The sequence below is a fragment of the Zonotrichia albicollis genome, chromosome 10, assembly GCF_047830755.1.
Source record: "Zonotrichia albicollis isolate bZonAlb1 chromosome 10, bZonAlb1.hap1, whole genome shotgun sequence".
NCBI classification, from domain to species: Eukaryota; Metazoa; Chordata; class Aves; order Passeriformes; family Passerellidae; genus Zonotrichia; species Zonotrichia albicollis.
The window spans coordinates 23,334,139-23,359,415 of NC_133828.1; the positions used below are offsets into that span (position 1 = coordinate 23,334,139).

General features: G+C 41.6%; 1 protein-coding gene across 2 annotated transcripts in view; it reads right to left on the reverse strand.

The window, feature by feature from the left end:
• Positions 1–23,420, reverse strand: part of UBE2E3 (ubiquitin conjugating enzyme E2 E3) — a 55,688-nt gene extending 32,268 nt beyond the window's left edge. Inside the window, exons 1-3 of one of the 2 annotated variants that reach the window (XM_074548361.1) lie at positions 23,251–23,420; positions 21,782–21,984; positions 19,579–19,629 (exon numbers count right to left, since the gene is read on the reverse strand). In XM_074548361.1, coding sequence (XP_074404462.1) covers positions 19,579–19,629; positions 21,782–21,975 — 245 coding nt within the window. In that variant the 5' untranslated portion in view covers positions 21,976–21,984; positions 23,251–23,420. Of the gene's footprint in view, positions 1–19,578; positions 19,630–21,781; positions 21,985–22,807; positions 22,956–23,250 lie in introns of those variants that run through there. The other variant, XM_074548362.1, reaches the window with a different exon arrangement.
• Between the last annotated feature and the right edge of the window lie 1,857 nt (positions 23,421–25,277).

Below are 25,277 nucleotides of genomic sequence, written 5' to 3' on the forward strand. Positions count from 1 at the left end.
TGGCAGAGTTTTTGTTGCCTGTCTGCCCTGGCATCCTCCAAACAGTCCTTCTGCTAATATTTCAGCATGCCATTAAAAGAGGCTAATTGTGTATAGAGAACTAGGCATGAAACAGCAGCACAAGCTCTGGCTGAGCCTCAATCCCTCAGCACACGACTTCAAGGAGTGCTCAAGCAGGCCAAGGAAGAGCAGAACCAGCAGAAACTGCAGCACACTCACTACTTGCTTAAGAGCTACAACAGGCAGAAGTAACACTTCAGCACAACACCCTCTCTTCAACAATTAGAAGCATGATTGAAAAAGGGAAAAAGAACCCACTTAAGACATACACAGTGAAAGATTTAAATGTTTAAATTACTCTACAGATTTACATTAATTTAATCTATTTTCAGACTCTCAGCTGTTAGACTACCAGGCAACGCCATCTAGTGATGCTAGCCAAGTCATGCTCCATTCTTTGTTGAAAAGAATCACTCTTGAAAAGGTTCACTCTTGCAAAATTCGTTTTGGTGGAACCACAGTATCAAGAGATGCAAATATTTCAGTACCCATGAGCATTTTCAAACCTGCAGCATTAACAAAGCAAAAAGGTCTGAGCTATTTTATCTTGAAGTAATTTCCAGAACTGACAACACAGAAAGTGAGCTGGGTTAATAACATCACAATTTAAAAATGCAGACAATGTATAGTGTTGATATGATATTGGGGTACAGTGCAAAGCCCAATAAATGACCTCCAGCTTTGGAAAGATGTAGAAATATTATTTGTATGATAAAATAATTTATCTAAATTTTGAAGATTTCTCTTTGTATGTGTAAAATAACTGCTTGAAAAATGCTACCCCAGTCTTACAATTTCAAGGAAAAAGAAACCGCTGTGTGGGTTTAAACTTTCTTTTTTTGTGAGGTAGAACTAGTCAGTCATCTGCTGGTGATAGCTGTGAGCTGTAATTAGCTTCTGGTGGAAATTGCCAGCAGATGCAACTAAAAGTTTAAGTCAATTGGCTCTGCTTCCTCCTTACAAGAAAATTGGCATTTCAGGGCTGCATTCCAGCGTGATGGATCTTAGAAACCAAAGCTAATTTTACAAGAAAGGGAAGTGTCCCTTTTCCTGGTCTGCTTTAACCCTGAACACGCTGCATTGTTTCTGCCAAGGATGTATCATTTGCTGGTTTTATTTTTTTTAATCCCCAAAGAAAGTAGCTATGATTATACAAGAAATTCCATTGAAGAAAGGCCAGTGTTTAGTCCCAATTACTGAAATCACAGCTGTGGAAATTGGGAGAGGAAGAGAATGCAAAAAGTCACCAATGGTGAATGAAGGCAGCATGTGAAACAGGACTTGAAACAGGAAGCACAGCAAGCTTAGGGACATGAAAAGCCAAGCAAAACCCTGAAGCACCAGTACTGCAGCTGGTCCACACTCAGCCTGAACCATTGGTCCGTGACAGTTCTGCACTCTGGCCGCACCACACTGCGCCTTTCAACAGTTCCACAGCAAATGCAGCACGGGTATTTGCTCTCACCCTGCTTCCCACCAGTTTCCTGCATTTGATTAATGTTTCATGATTTCAACATTCAGGCTTGATCAGCCTGTAGCGGTGTATGGGTTATACACCTTGTGACCTGTCCTGATCATGTCCTTCATATCTGCTGTCGAGTAGATAGTGAATGTTCAGCCATGACAAGTAATTGGCATCACTGCTTTGCCAGCTGGGCTTTGTGCAAGCTTTGCTGGCATTTAACTTCCTAGTATTTAATTCCCATGGATATCTGAAGATCTCAAATAGTAAAGAAACTTCACTTCCCCAAAGCCACCATTAGTTTGCAATGACCACATCTAATACATAAGTGTTTTTCAATGAGAGGGTATCTATTCACTGAGCGTTGGAACTTCTCTTCAGAAACAAACACTTCTTAACAAATCAAGTAAAAATCTACACCTCTGTGTCAATGGCACACAGGCACACCTGCCTTATCAAACCAGGCAGCATGAAGAGAGGAAGGGTTTCTGCAGGCTGCCTTTCAGCACCCACTTCATCTGTATACGACAAAACGTAGCTGATGATATCTTCAGACTCACCAGAAAGTAAAGTGATTTAGGATATGTAAGAAACTCACATGCAAAACATGCTAAATACAGCCCTTACACAAAACTTAATGGAACAATGAGGAATTTTGTCAAGCAGAAACTCAAGCAAAGTGGCCTTTTTTGACACTGGATAGACTGGTCACATTGTAAACTACTGGAATTATGCAGATCATGCGACAAAAAAAAAATATACTAGTGACTGTTTTGATGCATTTCCTGAAGAGACATGCAGTGACAGCACAGCAGAACTGCCACAACCATTCTCACTCCAGCTGCCCCATATATGTACAACTCTCTCCCAAATACCTTTGAATGCTCACTTTGTAACAGGTCAGCTTCTCAAAACGATATGCTAAAAGGGGGTTATTTATCACAATTTTTCTAGCAGATGAACCAGAAAAAACATACATGCAAAAGCTTGAGTACATTATCCTCACACAATATTGGATTTTTCAGAAGGTTTAGGAGCATTCTTAATAATTTTATTTCCTTTAAAATAGCCCATTTTAATATCTTCCTATTACACTAGATGGCTTTAGCTAGATGGGACCCTTTCCCCTCCAATTAAGAAGAAAAAAATCCTGTAGGTCTAATTCTGCCCACAGGATAACTTGTCCTTTCTCCTTTTTTTAAGGTTAATCCTTACTACTTAATTATAAATCTAGTGTTTTGTACAAAAATGGGATCTTTCTTAAGTGCTCTTCTGTTCTGTCTTCCTGTGAAGTGCAAAGCTGTTTAGCAAGACTTTTATCACATCTTTCTTGTTAAACAGTTATTCTTCCTATTAAGCAAGCAATAGAACAAATCCTGATTTCCTCTTAAAGCAGTGGAAAAGCAAAGTTTCTGCCAAAAAATCTACATAGCCAAGATTGTTAGCTAATGTACCTCCATTGCTCTTAAGGCTAAATCATTTTGCACCACAAAGGAATCCATCCAGGAGCTGAAACTCTCAAGGTAACCGCTCTTCGGGCAAAAAATGAGCAAGACACTAATATCTGCACAAAGAGAGGTAGCTAAAACTGGACTCATACTTAGGCCAAGGATTCGCTGCACACCTAAGTGCTGTGGAATGCTTGGCCCTCCCATATCCTGGTTTCACACTGAGTGGCTCTGTCCCCCAGCTGGGGTGGGGTGGCAGGACACAGAGCCAGCCCTGCCTTAGGTGTTTCCCAATGGAGAGCAGGTGGCTGCCAACCCAAATGTGCTGTGTGCAAACAGCACCTGCACCATTCTCCACCTCAGTGAGACACCATTCTCACAAACACCAACATCACCTTCACCCAAAATATCCATTTGGGCAGAAATATGGCTCACAGGCTTTGCTACTCCTTTTGAGATCTCAGCTCAGTTTCTGTATACGCTTGCTCTTTTCTAAAGGCAGAACAAAGAGAATATTTGGCTTTAAAAACGTCTTAGAAACTACAAATGAAAAATTGCATGACAAGTGTACAGCTTTAATTACATCTCTCAAGGGGATGAGAGAGCATTTCTGCATCCCCATCTTGTCTTCTCTCTGTCCTGGAAATTCGTAAGATGATCCGAGTTACAAATGTTCGTATTTGTAGGGGGGAAAATGACCTACATTACATTCCTAGCAGATCATGTAAATAACAGGATGTAAAGTCTCACAGAATTAGTTTACATTTGAAACATTTTCAAAATATTGTTTTAGCTGGGTATAATAGACCACCATAAGATGTGACACACAGCAAACACAGGGCTGCAATTAAACAGCTGGCAAACAGCCAGAAAGAGATAAAGGCCCAGGCTGTCACTTGCTAGACAATATATATGGCTATTTTGGCAGCCAAAATGAATGTGATAATTGAGCCATGACACATTAAAAAGGCACACAATTTCCAAGGAAAGAGTTCCTGAGCACTAAACAGGGAGCATCTATAGGGTGCTTACAGCCAAGCACAGTTTATGAGTAATAACAAGAGCGGACTGATGACAATTCAGCGGTGCCAAGCCAACCTTGTCTCATGCACCGCACCACTGTATGCACTGATCGACCACAGACACAGAAATACAGCACTCAAACCCACAGTAGCCTTCAGAAACAAAGGGAATCTGAAGAATGTGGACACGGACTTGGAATGTTTTTCTGAACGTTTTTTATACTAATTAGGATTTTGTACAGTATCAGTTCTATTTTCAGAAGTCACAGTGACTTGATTTGACTTCAAAATACAGAAAAGACCAAGTTGATATAATTCCGTTTTAAAATAAAAATACACAGTAACACATGAATAGTAAGTAACTCTTCAAAATCATGCTTTTGCTATAAGGAAAAATGACTGTTTTGTTTAAGACATGAAGACCCTTAACATTGACAGCAATAGCTGTTTGGAAGACGAAGTCCAGGAATTTTCCTAGTGATTTACTGCATGTTTTATTAAATAACCTAAGGACACAGCAAACAAACAAAGGTAGCAAATGAAGACATGATTTTAAGTTAACACTCAACAGCTGTATAAAGCTTCCTATAAATGTACTCCATCAAATTAACATGCTGACATCAATTGCATTTCCTTCTTGAGTAAAGGACTTGAAAGCCTCTACATGGTCAGCCCCAGCCCATTCATTCACTAACCTCCCACAAAGTGTAGGTTCTTCACGATCTAAAATTATGCTCATATAAAAGAAGGCTAAATTTAGGCTCTGTTACAGGAAAATCCCTATGAAGAGTTTACTTCCAGATCTTAGTCTAAACTTAACCACATTAGAGGTTTATTCAAATAAAGAAATTGCATATGTAGCTTCCCCAACTAAAAAGTGCAGTGCATCAAGAGAGCTTACAAAAAGTGTAAGAACCCACTTGTAGATCCATTCACACCAGTGATATCTAGAAGACACTGCACAGCTCTCCATAGCATTGATACCAGTGACTCACAACTGACCTGAGGGATACTGGCAAAACCTTTGTAAATGAACCCCTGTACTAAGCATCAAAGAGGAAAAACCTTTGAGACATTAAAACAGAAAGAAAGAAGAAAACACATTTTCTTCAATGGAAATTAATTTCTTTTCTCAAACAAAAGTATCAAAGTGCTCTAAACCATTCAGATTTCCTCAGAAAGAAACTCCCTAGCTACCTCAAATAACCAACACAGACTTCCAAATCCAACAATCAGAGCAAACTAGCATTTCCATACTGGGCCAAAATGAAGAATCAGAATCAATACCTGACTTTATACTAAACCAGTACAACTACAATAATTACATAATCTACTTTTACACAATTATCTTTAATGGTTATGATAGTAACTTCATTAAGTGTGAATAAAGGAAATGGAAAGGCTTAAAGATGAGGTCAGAACATGCACTTTTGGCTGCTTCCTCAGGAGATGCATCAAATATGTTATTTGTGTCTAAGGAAGAGCAGACTCTTGAGGGTAGCTGCAGTGCCCAAAAGAAAAATGAAATCATGACACACATTTTTCTGACTCACAAATTAGAAGGAGTATAAGGGGACAATTACAAGAATAAATTAGTTGACCCTCATCTGAAAATTTCATATTATTGCATCCATAAATGGCATGCATGCTAATAGTGAAATAAATTAAAGAAGTATAGTCTTAAAATTTTTTTGTGCCCAATACTGCAGCAGGCATCTTATACCCAGGCATATTATCCCACAGGCTCTGTCAAGTGATGTTTGGTAGAAGCAGCTGAAACAAAGCCAATTCACATTCCCTTCAGAAAAGCATTTAAACACACACAGAGTTTCCTGGAAAAGGTGAGAAAGGTGGGATTCCTCTGACTCAGGGCCACAAAGCAGAAAGGCAGTAATTAAAACTGTAGACACAAAAGAGGAATGAAGAGAAATAAGTCCCAGTTATTTAACATACTTCACATACTTGCCCCTTGCCCAAATATCCGATGAAATCTCAGTAAAAAAAGGGGTTTTTCAAAGCTCACATATCCAGCCTGATTATGAACAGAGATTTATGGAAAGAGTTTCATGGAATTAAATTGCAATCAAAAATTAAATTTTCTTATACTTTAGGAGAAAAGAGGATGGAAATCTGGTTTAGGACAAGAAACAAACATGCTTAAGTATCTTTGCAATATGAGAACCTTCAAGGACTGACAAAACTGTCAGGCAGAAAAGACTGAGTAACTCAGAAGAAGAGGAATACTACAAGTAGGCTGTTTAATTACAGGGGATCAGGGAATCAGAGAGCGTTTCTCGTTACGGCTATGTTAACTCAAATCAACCTTTGGCCCCTAGTAATGAGCTGTAATTGCAAAAGAAAATTTGGAAACACAAGGAATTAAGGGAAAACTTTTTAATCTTCTGCTGCAGAGTCATAGCTGTAAAAAGGTGTGTCCCAGTATAATGCAAAGCACTAATCCTCCCCATAAAGCAGAATACCCTGGAGTAGATAATAACATTCTCTGTGAAGTAAATCCTCTATTTATTTATACTTTGGCACAGTTTCCAAGTGTTTACATTTATTCAGTAAGCCAAAAAATTACTCAGACTTATTTTTTCTTTATATTTAACATATAGAAGAATGGCAAAGCTCTGAGCACCTGGACCATAATTAAATCTATAATTCATACAGCAGCATGAAGACTAACACCTAAATTAACTCTACTTGCCAGAAGAATTAATGCTATCAGGAACAACTCACTGCAGATTGCAAAAATGAGAATAGAAAAGTTTTATAGTAAAGCTTCTGTCTTTCAAACTTCCCTCAGGAAAACCTTTTTCCCCAAATTTCTATTCCAGTGGTGATCCAGACTCCACCATTAAAACTTTAGAGGCTAGAAAAAAACTCAGAGAAACTGCTGACAGACTGAGAGGCACAGTGCCTGCTAGCACAGGCACTGGAGCCACACTGCAAGCAGAGCACGGCTGCACCACCAGCACACCGAGCCCAGCACTGCTCCTCGGCAGGGGAAAGAGGTGCCTGGCTCAGTCTGGTCCTGGAGCAGAGCTGGGGTCCCCCAGGAACATGCTCACTCCTAACAGAGGTTTCAGCCTCTTAGCAACACATGCAGCTGGTGCAATTTCATACCGCAGTTTATCCACCCACCTAAAACAGAACAGCACAATGGGTGTTCCTGTGTCCTGCTCTGCATCCAAACTGGCTAAAAGCCAGGCTCTGGCTTGCACCTAGCTAAGAGACTGCAGTTACACACTCCAGCAGTGCCAGGATGACTCATGGTGCTTTGCACTCTGCCAGATGACTTTGAAGGGAACAGAGTTGCATATGGAAAGCACAAGCAGATGCAGCACAGCATCTCTCAGACACTCGTCAAGCATTCATTGTTTATGGCATCTATTGCAAAGCTAACCAGAACTGACCCCTTGGTCTGTGATCAGCAACCAACTGCAGAAAAAGACCAACAGAATTACTTTCAGAAATAACATTCAGTGCACTCCATGGACTGCTCACTGAACCATTTAGAGTTACCTTTTTTTTTTTTCATTCATGCTTCAAAAGCCAATGGTTCTTTCAAAGTTAACAAACATGAACTCTTCTGGGCATAAATAGATTTGGACTAAGACCTTGGGCAATACAGTCTCTCATAATTACCTGTTCTTCACACAGTTCCAAGAAGTAGAAAACGCAAATTATATTTCTATTGGTGCATTTTTTTCAAACAGCACTCTTATCTTTCCACCTCCTGGAACCAGCTGCTATCACACTGGTGGGCACGTGTCATCTTTACTGGAAAGCTGCCCAGCCTGGATGGATGATTTTAGCAGGGAGGTATCCAGCTTATCTCAGGTGCAGAGAGAGGTGTGTTCACAGTCATTCCTGTCTCCTTACTTGCATGTTTGAAAACAAAAAGAGTACAAGCACAGCTGAGTCTCTGATCCAGATAAGAGATTTTATTTATACTTATTTTTCCAAGGTCAGAATGTGGGAGCTAAGAAAAAATTAAGCACATCAACTTGCATTTGTCAGAAAAAAAACCCCAGAGTTATCAAAATCTCTCTTACAGTCCTGCCTGAATGAAAAGTAGACAGTAGCCATCTACAGCAAAGATATCAAGCACAGCCTTCAGAGAAATTCAGAGGCAATGCAAACAGCATAAACAGTGTCCAGGAGGATGAAAAGTCATTTCTCAGAGTAGTACAGCTCACATCAGTCTCTATTTTCTCCATCTCTTACCCCACCTTCTCTAATTCCTAGTAAGACACACTGGTCACTGAACAGTAATTTTGCCAGAATGCCCTTCACATCTGGGAGAACCACATGGTGCTCAGCCTACAACAGCTGTTTTAGTATAGAGAGCTGCTACTGTTAGCTTGCTTTATAACTGATAAGAAATTACTTTGCTTCTTCGATTCCTAAAACAACAAAACCCAAAAAGCTCTAACAGAAAACAAAGACTTAAGATAATGCTAGTCTGCAGTATTACCATGAAAAATAAACCAAACAAAACACTTGAAAGTAAAATGCTTTCACTGCCTTTGTTTTCAGAGAACCTTGAAAGTAACCAACTTCTCCACATATGGATCTATTTAAGGCTTGCTACTCTCTATTATCAAACAAATCATTGCTTTGTTTTGATGATGTCCCTTTCACTTTCAGAAACTTGTTTCTTTTTGAAAAAAAACAAGTTGTGGTGTGTTTGCTCTGGTACAACTAAGTACACCACCTGGAATTCTGGCTTATAAAAAAAAAGGAAGAAGCAAATCACACTCAAAATATGCAGCATCCAGGATGCTACTGCAACTCTTCATACTACTCCAGCTATCCAAGACTCTGTGAAAGAAGGGAAAGGTGGAGCTAGCACTACCTGGCTGTATAAAACTTGTATGGGTATCATACAAAATTTCTACTCCAGACAAGAAACACTTTTTCAGCCACAGACTGTGCTTCAAACAGTTCATCAAGTGAAGACCACCCTCTCAGATTAATGTTTTTAATCACACTTGTAGAATTTTAGGTTCTACAATATTTCTACCTTTTGCATAAGAATATATATCATTAGAGCAATGGTTAATGTGCAGCAGGCTGTGCTGTGTAACAGATCACTTAGATTTGCTTCCATGTGAATACAGATTTAGAGTATTCAATGCAAGTTGATTTTAGTCTCTTAAGACCTCTCTTTGCACTAGCTTTATAGAAATCAAACCAAAACTCATTACTTTCCTTCTAAGTCCAAAGCTCTGAACAGAAAACCAGTTATTTGCATAAGGATGTTAGTTCTTTGGGCACTCAGGGTATCTTTAGAGGAAGATGCTGCTAAATCTGTAATGTCCAACTACAGCTTTTGCCATTGCTATTAATGAAGTAGATACGGATATGGCCTAGGTATCTATGAACAAGTTAGGACAGGCACTGATGCACAGTGACAGCACAGAGCTCTGTGTCAGCTAACCATCCCTGCATCACTCACTTATCCCTTGGATCTCCAGCCTGGATGGAGCCTTTGATGCTGGGATACCAGGGAGAAGGACAAACAGCAGCTACAGTATTAGCAAACCCCTGGCAGTGGGGACACAGCAGACAGGTTCTTAGTCAGAAAAGGTTTATTTGGGGAGGAACCTGCCCAGTCTGCCACAATAGCAGCCTTCACAGCAAGAACCACTATCAGCTGAACATCTGTCCTATTGCATAGCTACTGATCTATTGAAACACTTTCCACACCCTCTAAAATTCACTCTGCTCAAAGCATTTACAGCATAAATGCTTTACTGAAATTGTAAACAAAACCAGCTTTCTGCTGATAACCTTCCCTTACAGAAAGGAGAGCACCCATGTTTCATTTGTCCGATGAAATCTGACCAGCTGATGCTCTACTGATTCACTCTATCACATTTTGGTGGCTTCCATGTCTAGGCTTCAGAGTGAAGTGATAACCTGAGTTCAAACCTAAACCACCTCACTGCAGCTTCAAGCTCAACAATCTGAGCCAGCATTGACTGAGAACCCTTGGCTTTCTGCAGCACCTGTACTGCTAAGTCAGTCACAGGGTGGCCTGAGTGTTGGGCACAGCTGCCTTTGCTCAAGCTATGTTAAAAAAGCTCCCAAAAGGCAGGCTGGCTTTGCACTGAATGAGAGCCTTAATTTTCTTACTGATTTCCAGCCCTGCCACTGAAGCTACATGAAGGGTTTCTGGCAAGGGAGGAACTCACCTCCAAGACAATTCATTGTGAATCCCTGAGGCTGGCCTTTAGCTTTGCCGACTGTTCTCTGACTTTGCTGGCTACCTTCCCAGCTCCTGCACCCTTCTGCATGCCTCAGAGAGGAACTACTCAAGTTTATAGCAGCATTAACTCATCAGCTGGAAACCTGCCAGGCTGCTTACATTTTCACTACAATCGTCTGAGCTCTGATTCCAGAGGGTGCCTCAAGCCAGGATCCATGGACACAGACAGCACTACACAACTGCTTTCTGATGTGCTTGATCCATTTGGGGTGCTGGGCAGCATGCATTAGTGCTTGCATAGCTACTGCAAACTGCCTCTGCATAAGGACAAAAATGCCTCTTGATTTTGTTCAGCTCAATGTTAGAGATATTCATGGGCCTGCGGAACAAACACAGAGCACCCAAGCACAGAGCATATGAGGCATCAAAATTCAACATCTACTGCAGATCTACTGTGCTATTTGCTTCTCACAAAGGTGACTCACTTCTGGAGAACTGAGAACATGTGCCTAGTTAATTTCTAGTTAGCAGAAGGTAACAACTTTGTGCAATTAAAGTAAGATTAGGTAAAAATTAAAACAAAGCCAAAATTGGGGGGGAGGGGACAGACAGAGGGGAACAATAAATCAGCAGAAAAATCACAGGACATTTGCTTTTTTTGACTGGCAACAGCACAAAATTTGTGCACTTCCAATGACTTTTTAAATAATTGTTGCTACTGCTTGGAATCATAGCATCTTCCAGGATGATTATACTATGAAACCCTGACTAAATTACAGTTTTTAAATGAAATGAAAATCACTTCCCTACAAGCTTTCCTTTAGCATTATAATTTAAATCCAGTGTTAATGCTAGTTTGGTCAAACTGGTCTTTAAGAGGTCACTTAGTCTATTTCCTGCTTGAAATCGAAAAAACTATATCTAAACTTCTCCTGTCAGTCCTTTGTTTCTTAAAAACCTCTGGCAATGCAGACCCACCACCTTTTGCATGCTGTCTTTATGTCCAGGTACTTCTACATTGATTTTATGTCTTCATTATGGCAATTGAAGTTGCTTATCATAATTACCAACCCTGGACTAGCAACAACTGCCTTATTTCCTTTGCAGCAACTTTCTTCTATATCTGAAGATTTTTTCCTTTCTTTCCTTCTTCCTTCAAAGCACATGATCCTCAAAGAGGCTACACCTATTGTGAAGAACTTCTCATCCAATCTTTTTTCCCCACAGATTTGTGCAGCTGATTAAGCCTACTAAAGTGCTCTTGCAGTTCTCATTATTAAATTACACAATATTTTTAAGGTCACTTCCTACATTGGCCCCCATCACTTAGCATTCTAGTCCTGTCCTCCAGTGTGCTACAACCCTTTGGTCCCCACTGTTAACTCCAAAGGCAGTATTTATATGCTCTAGGGCAGTATCCTCATCAATAAGGGAAACATCAATTACTAGGGACTGTCAGATGGTCCTCTACAGATTCTTCCAACATGGAAGTGACTCACTGCTAACTACGGGTCACTTTGCTGTTTCATCAAAAAAATCTTATCCCTCCTTTGTTTCTGAAAGTGATGCTTACAATGGTAGCTTAATCATTGTCAACTGAATTTGCATCTTAGTTCCCAAAAGGTCTGGCCAGCCTGTTTTACTGTAAGTGCTATAAAATTAACAACTACTTCAGCCACAGTTCTGAACTAGGTAACAGTATAGTGCTCTCTCTGCAGAGGGAAAATTAATCCAAATTAATGCAAGCAGGCTAGGACTCATTTATCACCAGCAGTTACTGGCTCAAAGTAAGGCATCAATGTAAAGGAACTGCAGAGCTCCTGGAGAGCTTAATAGTACACATGCCTCTGTCTGAGACAGCAGCTGGATATTCCTGCTCCTGCCTACCCAGCCCTGAACTCAGAAAATATGCTCAATGTATTTTTAATGATCTGTGTATTACCTGTCTCAAAATGTTCCACATCTATGCAAACCCAGGTTACACCAGCTCCAAGAAACCTCCACACATCAGTTTTATAAGGATTAGGTAATTTTACATAAAGAGTTTGATGCTGTTTAGCTGATTCTCTTGTACTTGCACTTTGTTAAATTGAATTTGAAGTAGGTCTCCCAAGTCTATAATAGTAGAGAAACTGATACACAGAGACAAGTCAGTGAGAGGGGAAGCATTCAGTGCTAGGACCTTGCCACACATACTATTGATCACAAACTAAGTATGACAGGCTGGCAGGGGTGAGCAATGCACAGCTTGAGTGTAAAAAGAAAGAACTATACATATACTTGGCATACTTTAGTCAGTTTTGTCACAGAGCCTGCAGGGCCTTTGTACATTTATACAAATCCAAAAAGCAGATTTGTCCTTAACTCTAAGACCCATTACTTGGCATTTTCACAAATTTTTGCACTAGTACCTAAAGAATTGTTTAAAAAAACTGGTCAGGCTTTTCTACTGTTTCCAGATAAGACAAAATGAGTATCAGTTCTTTAACACCAGTAGCTGAATGAAAACGTGTTTGAACCATTTCTGCAACTTTAAAGTACGTAGAAAAACATAAATTTTATTTTCTTTTCATTTTGACAGTAGTGCTATTATAAACTAGCCAAGTATCTATACAATCTTTGGACTAACACACAGGTTTCAGAGCAGGTAGGACAGTACTGTGGACACTGCTCACACAAGTGTCAAACCTGCAAATCTGCAGGCATGAAAACTTACTCCCATGAGTAAATATGTTGATTTGTGTTGCATAACCCTCTCTTAATTATGTCACTGAGAATAATACTTGCATGAGAAATTTACTGTGTGGGGGCTGATAAAAAACCTTGGTTTACAGCTTGCAGGAGGTCAATACTAGCAGAGGGGAAAAAAAAATCCCATAACTTGAGGCATTTTGAGTTAGTAGATCTGTCAGCTAGTCTCAACTGAAAATAAAGTAATTTAAATATTCTCACAATTCAAAACGTTCAGGAGTTACACAATCTTTCACTAGTGCAGTTTTTAAATAAAAGTATATTAAATATCAGTGCAGTCTGGCTCTACTTAACACTTAAATATTTTACTGAAATGCCTTTCTAAATTTGCATCATCCCTCTTACTTAAGCAGTTTCACTCACTACTAGCAAATAAGGTAAAAGCCACTCTGTAACATAAAGGTTGCTTCTCCAACTGGACGGTAATACAAAAACACCAGACTTCTGATTGCTGTGCTAAATTACACCACTGTTTCCTACTCTGACCTGGACTATAGTCTTCTGGTTAGAAAAAAGGAAGGAATCAAGGAAGGAAGAAGGGAAGAAAATGCTTAGGAGAAATAATTCTAGAGAAATCAAGAGAAATCTAGAGAAATCAATTCTAGATATGAGCAATACTAACAAGTAGAATTTCAATATTCATTTGAGAGTTACTTCAAATATGTTTGGAGAGGAGCCATGAACCCTCTTCACTGTATTTTTTTAACTGTAAACTTCTGTATAGGGAAGGAAGTGTTAGAAATAATCTTGTGGGTTGTATTCTCGAAACCATTCTGCAAACTTCAGCTGTCTTTTCACACAGAATGCATTTACTGCACTCAGTGGTGACAGTGCTGGGCAGAGAGAGACAATAAAAAGCATAATGTGTCACAAGATATATTATCAAGTAGAGTTTGGGTGATTTTTTAAAATTTTGCCCATTCAGCTTCAGCACAAGCATTTGGGGACATACTTTAAACATAACTATCTTTTACACACCTTAATCAACTGCTCTTCTATAGGGAACCATTTAGTGCTCACAACTGGGTATTCACTGCAGAAGTGGAAACCAGAAAAATTGACTTTTTTTTTTTCCACTGGGATTCAGTATTTAGTACTATGAAGACATTTGACCAACAAGAATAAACACAAAACTGGGAGACTTACAGCGATCTGAAAAGTCAACAGCTTGAGTGGAAGAAAAATACATACATGTGAAGAGGGGCACACACTTGTGCTACTGTATAAAGGCTTGCTATTTGACTGCATGCAATATATTCTTTCTCCTCCTGATTTCATAAAAGCAATAGAATGCCTGGTTTTGACAAAGGGGAGATGGAAACTTACTATATTTGAGAGACAAAGGAATGGATTGGCTTATTCATATCCTGGTGTGTGTGGCAAAAAGCTTTGTGTGAACAATGCCTACTCTGAGAGGAGAGAGGAAAAACCCAGCAGAGTTCATTTGAATCACCTATTTAAACCATTTAAGCAAACTTGGATGATTTTTTCCCTTTTTTTTTCCCTCCCTGGGGAGCATTACAGAGTAATCACATGAATCTGCTTCACTTTCTGACTGCAGTAGTCACCTCTGTGGCAGAACTGGAGCAAACCACAGCTGTGCAGTAACATCTTCAACAGGCACAACTGTTTGCAGAGTAAACATTTGCCTATAACCTTACTGCAGACAGAGTATGTTAACAAAAGGAATGCTTCTACAAGCTTAGCTGCAGCACCTTCCTCACAAACACAAGGCTGCATCAGCTCAAATCCAGCGCTACCTCTGCACGTGGACAAGTCTGCACCACCAGCACAATTTTTCATTGCTCCTCGTTTCAGACAGCTCAACTGAAAGAGCTTAAATTGCTGGTCTGAGGAATACCTTCACAATATTGCTTTAAACACACACTGCAGTGCTCTACACTGATGGAATAACAAGTGCAGTCCGACAGTTACACACATCTGGATTCATGGGTCCATAACCAAAGCAGTAATAGTGTTCGCCTGCCAGGATTTTGCAGGCATTCTTCTTTGTGTCAAACTCCAGACCCTGGTGTTGGCAACACTCTGCAGGGTGGAATTAGCCCAAGATGTGGCAGTAATGAAAGGGACAAATGCAGTTCTTAGGAAGCAGAAAAATCCTATATTAAAACAAACCCCTTACACATCTTCCTTCCATTCGTTCTTAGTCCACATACTTTGGAGTGTTATTTTAATATACATAATTTCAAAACTAACTACCCATAAACCATCAACCTATTTGCAAGTCTAGGAGAGGCTACAAACAGCAAAATCATCAACTGCCACCTTTTGTAGTACTGCTCAAGAAATCACATTAGTATATATTAGCATACAAGGCCTGAAAATAAATAGGAATCAATATTGCAATCCCTATTAAGGAAAATCTTTACAACAGACCTGTAAGGTCAGGCACTCACTGGCTAGAAAATGAGACAGAGCAGGGAGCTTTTGGGGTGATCCAAGCAGCTCTCCCTTAGCACTAAGTCCCATTTCCCAGCAGCTACAAAGAAAACAAGTTGTTTCTCTGACCAGTGCTCCAAGGCATGTGTTATGCCTGGCCTTTCCACTTTACTTTTTTCTTTTTAACCATCTGCTTTCAAATATCTGATTTTTCACTTTAGTAAAGAGAAGAGATTAAAGCAAATTTACAGCACAGGATATAAAAAACTTACGTTCTCCTGCTTGCCTGGGAAAGATGCACTATTTCAACTCACCACTTTTTAAACCACATGAATTAAGCTCTGAGTGGATACACTGAATTTGGTGTTTGCATTCATTTCCTGCAAAGTTTACACTAAAGTGGATTTGTTGTAAATGGGCTGTAAACTATAAACTAAGCTGACATGAGTGTTATTAAATAGAACTTCAAAAACTTTTCCACAGAGAAGAACAATATTTAATTTAGGAATGGAAATGAGGAAGAGCAAGCAAAGAAAACCAGGAATACACATTTTTGTTATTGTAGATCAGCAGGGCAGCCAGGAACAGCTAAAGGAAGCTGCTATAAATCACAGCACCTCTGGGAACAGCCCCACTTGTGCCAGCCCTAAAATCCAGGAAATACAATGAGAGCTGGAGACAGCAGCGCCCTGCTCCACCTGAGCTGCAGGTCTCAACAGCAGCCTCAGACAAAACCTTAACTACAGAGCAGTGACCTCTGATCCAAACAGTTTTATGCTATGAGCTGAAAATAGTTATTCCAGATATGTCAAACTTATTTAAGAGCATCTCTGCAGCCCAGATTTACCATGCACTACGTGCAAAATCTTTGCAGCATTTACCTGAGAGTCTGTAACAGTGGGGTTTGGCACACTTCCACACCTTGAAGTGTGTATAAGTGCTTGGCCATGGTTTGAAACTGAGCTGCCTAGGAGCAATAGGGCCAAGATCTTTTTAGCTTTGCTTTATGCTATTAAAAGCACAAAAGAAATTAAATACAGCACACTGCATCAAGTAGCACAGCTTTGAGTTAAGATTGCAAAACCAAGAAGAAATGGAAGCAGATACCTGTCCTTAGTTTACACCTACGTGTCCTAGTGCTATGGTGTATGTTGGACGGTAATGTTTCAGGCTTTTATGTTGAACAGGAGAAAACATGAGTGGAAAGCAGCACCTAATTTTTCTCCAACATTTTTAGTGGCCTAAGACTGAACTTAATTTTATAGCTTTTGATGCTTTATCTTTCTTGAAAATCACACCAAAATCACAGGAATTTAGTACTACTCATGTTAAGGAGTAAAGCTATCAGCATGAAGACACTAAGTTTTACAGTTGGTACCGAGATGCAGCTCAAATTCACTGCTCACAAACATGACAGCATGATACATGACAACATGATTTTTTCAACAGTTCATTGTCCAATTAACAGAATCAGAAATCAATCCTTTTTGTTGAGACAGGCAAGTGAAAAACTACAGTTTAGTCAGTTTTACTGTGCCTGCCATTCTGCTATTCCAGTGCCTAAAATAGAAATCAGTGTGCAGCCCAGGTCTGCTCAGCATACCCAGGAACGGGGCTTTCTTGGGGCTCTGACATTTTTATAAAGCAGATGTTACAGCAATAGGTGTGACTGCAGGAAAAGCAACTGCTGGGGAAATCTACACCTCTTTTGCATGAGAATCACAGTGCAGCCAGTGGTGTCATTCTAAAGTAGATAAATCAGCCTCGGGTCACTCCCATGGGGTGACTCTGGGCAGTTGCATTGCCAGGTGAGAAGTGGCAGCAGATATCAGTATTTAACATGATATGTGAGAGCTCAGCATATTTGTACTTTAGTATTTGTACTGGATCCTGTTAAAGTAACATTTAACATTTTATATGTGTCATTACTGCATTTTAAAAATTGCTAATTTTTCATTACTTATGTAACTGAGTAAGCAGAAGGACTATCAGCATCCAAGAGCATTAGTTGCCAGTTGTATTCTTGTGAAGTTTGCAATATGTGGACTGCAAATGATAAGATTGTGCTCTAGAACTGGAAGAGAAACAACTGTGCGTGAAAAACTGGTTCTGGGAGAACTTAGACACCTGGCTTTTATTTTTAAAGCACATGTGAATATGCCCAAATTATACAGGCTTTTAAATGTTTTGGGTTTTTTTTTTTTACAAATTCTTTTCTTTTCACAAGAAATGCAGTAAGTAGCATTCTGCTGCTTGTTGCATGATGAGCAGTGCCGAGGTCTCATCAGCCTGCTGTGTCATCTGTAGCCTAATCTGTGCTACTACACCCTATAAGAAAGTAAAAGTGCCAACTGTTTCTGCACATAACACACAGCTGCATTTACTTCTCGGTACCAGAAAGGCTCCTTCCAACAAGTCAGTTTCAGTGGAACAGTAAATACTTAGGGCACTGAAACTCTGTTCAAACTGTTTATCATGAAAACCCAGATCTCCTGTTACAGAAGCGTGTTTCTCTTGTAGATTTTTTTTTCTTTTTTTTTTTGCAAAAGGTAAAAATGCAGTCATCATAAAGTTTTTACTGAGTAAATCCACCAAATTCCTCATAAAAATACCTATGGGAACAGAAGCATTGACTTCCACAGTGGCAAAAAAATAACATTCGTTTCCTACTCTCTGTAGGAAAGAAACTTGAATAATTTTAGACACATTGGGGGAGTTTCATCATTCTCAACATCATTCCTGGGCATCTGGCTGTACCAGCTCATAAGCAAAATGCTCTGCAATACTCCTTGTGCTAATAGGAGAGGAACACACTCTGCCAGGGAGCCAAGTATCAGATAGTGCTGCAGAGTGAGAAGGCTTCTCTTTTTAAAAGCTGTAACTTGCTGTACCCAAAACTGCTACAGTTATCTTTTTGGCAACTGTAAGCAAAGCGTCGGGATTCTATTTTATTTAAATACTTTCTCTTCTGCCATGCCCCTTTGATGGTCCAAATATAAAATGCAGGACCAACACAGAACTATATCCCAGTAATTAATTTAAAGTTATCTAAAGCAGTTATTTAAAACCAAACCTATCTCCCCACAAAACAAACAAACAAAAAAACCCACCAACAAAACAAAAACACAAACCCCAAACAAACAGAGCCACTCACCCTACATGCAAATACATCAGATGGCCACAGGCAAGCAACAGCATAGTCCTCAGGACAAGATGCCTTCACCACAAATTCAATAAAACACTGCTTTGGTTTAGCCCCTGCACTCATGGATTAGTGAGACAGAGGAACAGCTCATATTTTATCAAATTCCAAAAACACCCACCAACTATTCAAAAGCCAAACAATTCCAACACAGAATCAGAAAGCATTTCCAGCAAATTTTAAAAACACATCCATGGCTCACTGTTACACGAGTTATTAAGATACCTTCCAGTCAGAAATCTTACAGAGATGTCTCAAATGAAAGCAACATTATTTAAAACTAGCTTTACTGCAAATCTGAACACGGGATGCTAACTAATGAGAATTTTTATATATCCTTTAAATAAAAGTAAAACATTAAAAAGATTTAAAGAAATCGTCTAACTGTGCTACTATCTAACTTTCCTACAGATCAAGTACTTAAATTCCAAACCATCACTTTAAAACTAAATCACTCAGCCTTCCATGCTTAAAATTTTATTTTCTAAAACCAAACAGAAGTGCCTCCCAAGTTGGGAACTTCCTTAGAAATATTCTTTTTATCAAAAGACTACAACTTTGACCAACAGATACATAAATTTAGAGGCAATAGCTCAGTTTATCTGTTAAACAACATACTAAGAGAAAGCATATAAAAATCACATACAGTTCTTTACTTCAGAATGAAAAGATCACTCTAGCACTCAAAAACCCAGTTCAAATTACATGCAGACATTTAGTTGAAAGCTTCAGCATATTTTGACATTCATATAATTAATGTTTCACAAAGGCAGTGACCAGCTATGAACAACAAACCGAACAGATTTCACTGTACACATCAATCACTAATAACTACACCTCCAACATGCAAACAAAATATCAAACTTCAGTTTCAAATGTTGTGTGTGCTTGTTCAATCCTCTGTATGCAATCTCTGTCTAACAGTCACCCATCATAAACACGAAGTTTGCCTTTTGTTAACCTGAGACCATTATTTTCCTACACCGACCACAACTTAAGAAGCCATTACATACCTGCAGTTAGGAGGAGGATCAAGGGTTATTTCAGCTAGCTCCTTCTGGATTCTGTTGGTGAAATGAGAACAGACACAAAGCATTTGAGATAGTCTATAGAATAAATCAGGGAATTACACTGCCCTCTACCACCATGCAGTTAAATGCAAGATTGGCTTTGCCTTCAGTAATGCTAACATGGCTGCTTCCTCTTTGTTCTCAGAGGCATAACCCAAATCCCACAGCTGAGAAACTTTGCAGCTTTTTTCCTGCTCCACACTGCATGTAAACAGAACGCTTACAGCTGAGCTGGGTAGAAATTTCCCACAACTATTCAGGAAAGTAACTCTTTTTCACATCCGAGCACTTTTTACCAGGGAGATTTTCTTTTCAAGCTAATATGCAAATGAGGCGGGGGTGGGAGGGGGAGCCTGCACAAGCAGATTTGACAATGACTTTAAACCAGAGCTACAGGACCTGTGACTGAGGCTCAAATGAACCGTGCTGGCAGCAGACACACTCTTTGCACAATATTTTACCTATTACTTTGCAGTGTGTTTAAAAAGTGGATTTGCAGATCTGCCAGGCTGTCTCTGTTACTGGAATAATCTCTCTGGATCAACTTTGCTTCTCTCCCTATCTTCTGCTGCCTTTCCTCCTGCAACCTTATACAGTAGCTGTGTTTATGTGATAAAAGTTGATACAATAACTTGAAATAATCTATGCATAACTTTACTCTATTACAAACATTCCCAAGGAGTTAAGATGTGCAAAATGAGTACTGAAAACTTCCTGTCAATTTAAGTTTATCCAAGTACATAAGACGTGCAATTTCAAAATACACATGGTTAACTCCTCTTAAAAAGACCAAGACTTCACCAAAGGACCCATAAGATCAATACTGTGAATTTCATGCAAATAGCAGATGTTAAAAGGTGAGCTAACAGAAACTGCTCTGGATGTCCTTGCATTAATACCAATAAGTTCAGCCTACTGAACTATCTGAGATGCATGGAATTAGACTTGCAACAATTAAATGAAAGAAAGACAATATGGGAAAACTCTGTCAAAAACCTGTATCTTAGGCTTGTCAAATAAAGACAAGTAACAACAAATTACAAATGCTACATAGTAGTTGCAAAACTTTTTCCTCTTTAGCCAGTCCTACTTCAAAGGATTTCTTTAACAAGCTCAAAAGTCTTCAAAGCCATGCAGCCATTCTCTGCAACAATTTTAACATATTTCAAAAAGAATTTACTAAGTTTAAGTCCAATGCAAAATTACTAAAGTGTTTGTAAAAGTCAGAACTACAACAGTCACACTGAATAAGCAAAATTTGAAGCTACTACAGCTATTTTACAACTTTTCTTGCTACAGGATACTTGTAAACGCTTTCAAAGAGAAGCAACTCCAGGGAAAGGACTGGAAAGTTGTGTTTCATCTCCAAAAACAGCTGGAATTAAAGAATTTAAAGTTTGAGCATTTCACGCAGTTGATCTTTGAGAAAATTACCAGAGTATACATCTTGAGAGCCAGACTGCCAATAAATTTACATGCAAATGAAAGTGCAACCAATACAACAAACAAGGTTTCTGAAGATTCTCATACTTAAAGGTAGAAGCTAAATGTAGAACATCCCAGTTTAAATCCACATATCCTAAGGAAGAAAACCCACCTAAGTTTCTCCCAGGAGAATGGCAGAATGAACCCATTCCTTCAAGGTGTGTAAGGCTCTCCTGTGCATCATCATGAAAAGCCCTCATAAGACCCAGAGAAGCCACTGGGGTTTTATGACTTCTTTAATTAGACAGCATTGCCTGTCATCAGTTTACCAACCATAATAAAATATTCCAGGAGGACTCCACCCTATACCAATCAGGCATGGAAACCTAACTCAGAAAAAAAGCACCAAAGCTCTCTCACACATTTTTGCAAATACAAAACGTACCGAGGTGCCCCCCCTCCCAGTCAGCCTGTAAGTTACCAAGTTCTGTACCAACTCTTCAAAAGACATAGGATCATTCTGTGTACCTGTTACCCCACCAAGACTTGGATTAATTAAAACACTGCTTAGCAGGCTCCTGTCAACTACCCAAGTTGATAGTTCACTCCCTTCCACATATCTTTACAAGAAGAACGCCTCTGCCCTGACAAGTGCAGCACAAGTACTGTGACTCCAAATACCGTGCAAAAATACTGCAGGATGTTTCACTCCCTCCTTTACCTTTTTGCACTAGTAGATAGCTTAGCAGTAGTTTTGCTGGAAAGTTTGGTGTTCTTCTTCTGCTGGGTGGCAGAGGGTTTTCGTTCTTCTTGCTCTTCAGGTTCAGGTGCAGGCGGATCCCTCTGATCAGCATCTGAACTACCACTGCTGGTACTTGGACTTTCATCGTCTGACCTCTGTCTATCACTGGACATCGTGGGGAACTTTTTGGGGAAAGAAAAGAGGCAGAGTTAATACACAAGGAAGGACTCTCTCTTGTCATTCCCCAAGCTCCACTGACCTCTGCCTACCACTGGACATCATGCAGAACTTTTTTGGGGAAGAAAAGAGGGAGAGTTCATACAAGGCAGGACTCTCTCTTGGCGTTCCCCAAGTTCCAGAAAACTTTGAATAGGTGACAAGTCAGTTAGAGTGAGAAATTAATCAAAATATACTTCCTTGTCTCATGCCCGAGGACTGGAGTTTGACAGCTACAAAGCAATATTTACATTTCTGAAAATACAGATATTTCCAATTTTTAAACCCACTCACATTTTTTTCATACTTTAAACAATATGCCAATTGTCGACTTTGTTCTAACGCATGAGACAGATTTAGTAGGGTACTTAGGCAATGAACATTAATAACTTATGACACACTGTAAATAACAGACCTCACTGAAAATGTTTTTTAAAAAGTCACTAATAACCTGTAAATATTTACACTGGAGCAGAGCATTTTATTGGGTCCAAACGCCAGATCCCCCCTCTTCCCCTCTCTCCGAGAAAATACACTGCCAGTAACACTTGGGTTGATTTCAGATGGAAATGTACACTTGCTCTAAGCATTTAAAGGGCTGGCACGGGGGGAACGAGGTTTGGTTTTTTATTGGTGGTAGGGCTTTTTTTAGTAAGGGGAAAAGCCCCGCGACGCATTTAAAGCCACTGGGGTAGCAGCAGCCCCGGTTATTTACATGGCCAGCAGCGAGAACTGCATTTGGCCACCACAGAGCTGCCGGAGGGGGAAGAAGCATAATTCAAACTGCACCTTCTGCACAGCTCTCCCCGCCGCCGCTCCCCGCGCAGCTCCGCCAGGCAGACCGACATTTTTCCGCCGATCGTGAAAGGCGGGGGGGGGGGAAGAAGGAGGGGGCTGCCCCGGCGGCCGGGGGGGCCGAGGAGGAGCGGTGGGAGCTGCGGCAGGGCTGGATCCAGGCGGCCGCCCGGCCGCGCTTTGTGGGAAGCGCCAGCCCGCCTCGGCTCGCCTCGGCTCGGCGGGCGGCGGCGGCTCGCCCGGCCCCGCTCCGCACCGTGCGTGTGCACCAAGTGAGGCGTGAACTCGGGCCGGCCCCGCGTCCCCGGCCGCCGCCAGGCAGCGAGCGCCGAAAACAAGAACAAAGCTCCTCTACCAGCCCCCCCGCCTCCTCCCCGCCTCCCCCCACCGCGCTCGCCCAGCCGCCGCGGCGGCCGCCTCGCCCGCCGCTCCCTTACCTTCGCCGGCGTCCTGTCCCGCTGCTGGGTCGGAGGGGCGGGATGGCGGGGGGCCGGGCCGGGCCCGCGGCGCCCGAGGAGGGGACGGAGGCGGCCGGGGGGCTCTACGGCGGCGGCGGCGGCTCTGTGGCCGGGCAGTGTGGAACATTGAGAGCCGGAGCAGGGGGGGACGGGGGGAGGCGCGGTGCGGCCCCGCGGCCGGCGGGTGGCGCTGGCGGGCCCCGCTCTGCGGCGCGGGCTCCCGCGGCGGGCCGGGGGGCCGGGGCGGGGGGCGGCGGGAGCGCGCCGCGGAGCGGAGGCGGGGAGGGGGCCCGGCCGCCCCCGGGCTCTCCCCGCCCCGCCCGGGCTCCCCCGCCTGCCCGCGGCCGCCGGCGGAGCTCCCGGCGAGCGGGGGAGGGGAGAGGGGGCGCTCGCTCCCGCCTGCCGGCCGCCGGGGTGCGCGCAGGCGCGCTCCCGCCGCGGCCGGGGGCGCGCGTGCTCCGGGCCGGGCAAGGACAAAGCGGCGGCCCGGGAACGGGGGATGGGATCGCCCCTCGATGGCAGCTCCGCCCGGGCCGGCGTCACCCGCGGCCGTCAGCGGAGCCCGGCTCCCGAGGGGCTCCAGCCTCCGGGCCGCCGCGGGAGTCCCCGGGCCGGTGCCCAGCAACGGCGATGCCGGGGGGGCGTGCGGTCTGCAGAGCCCTCGGCCTCGCCGGGCTCACGCCTCACACGGCTCGGCTCGTGCCTCGTGTCGGGGCACGGACACGCAGGTGCGGGACCGTGGTGTTTCTTACCCCGCCGCCACAAACGCCTGCCCTTGGCACTCTGTCACACATGGGAACTGGATAAACACCGGCCACCCTGCAGCCTCACCACTCCGAATAGAAGTATTCGGCATCAAAACCAGAGTTAGCTGTTCCGCGAGCAGCCAGCACACCAAATAACAAATGTTTTTAAGAGGAAAGGGGACAATTGATAGCAATTGTGGTGTCACAGAAAGGTGGTGTGGTGTGGAGATGTAGTTTGTTTTCTGGCCCGTTCCAAATGCACGGTGGTGGTGTGCTCTGGAACAGCTTCTCACACTGTGCCCAAAGCAATCCACCAATTTAGAGAATGTAAATGTGATCAGTCTTAGAGCTTGATCACGCTGGCATTAAAATCCATTTTCTTTATAAAAAATCTTATCTATCCGTGAAAAGTAGACGAGGTTGACGTGATGGACAACTGGCTTCTGCAGAGAAGAAATTAACAATTACTGTAAATGTTTGTGAAATTTACATGAAATCTCAAGACTAAGAGTTGCTGTCCAGCACAAGGGCTTTTGCCTGGATAGCTTTCATCATCAACAGCCTAATGACTTGAAACTACTGTGTTTTCTTAGCTTGTGCAAGATCAAGGGCTCAGAGAGCATATACCGTGCTCTAGAGGGAATAAACAATTGGAATGTCAAGGAATATCCTTCACTGGAGTTAGTTAAAGTTAACTCAGTTGAAAAGTATGCTGAAGATTTGGCAGGAAAGTTGAATGAAATGACATGGAGGAATACTGGAGGTTTGTTTGTTAAAGTAGGCTATAGAGAATTCCCAGCTCACCACTACAGGCAATTTGCCCCTGAGGTATGCTGTAGAAAATTCCTAGCATAAACAGTATCTGGCATGATGAGCAATCTGGGCATAATTAGTAAAAGGGAAGCACAGCAATATCAAAAATCTATCAGTCAGCACTGAGAGCCTTTTCCCTTTCCCCTCCTCCCATGCTGTTGATGATGCTCAAGATAAAGCTTGCTGGAACTTTAAAAGTCAGGATTAAGTTTTTTAAATTATTTCAGGTGAAAATTTGCAGTCATCCCAAAAAAAGTAGTAGAAGAAAGTACATCTACAGAATGAAAGTAGACTGGCCAAGAGTTGTACACCACATCAGCTACTACATGTGTGGCTTTTGTGGCTTTCAGGATACAAAGTGAAAATTAAGAAAGCCCATTTAATGGAGACTAACAGAAAAACTATTCTAGATTTTATTTTTTTCCCAGCATTTTTTACAATATTAAA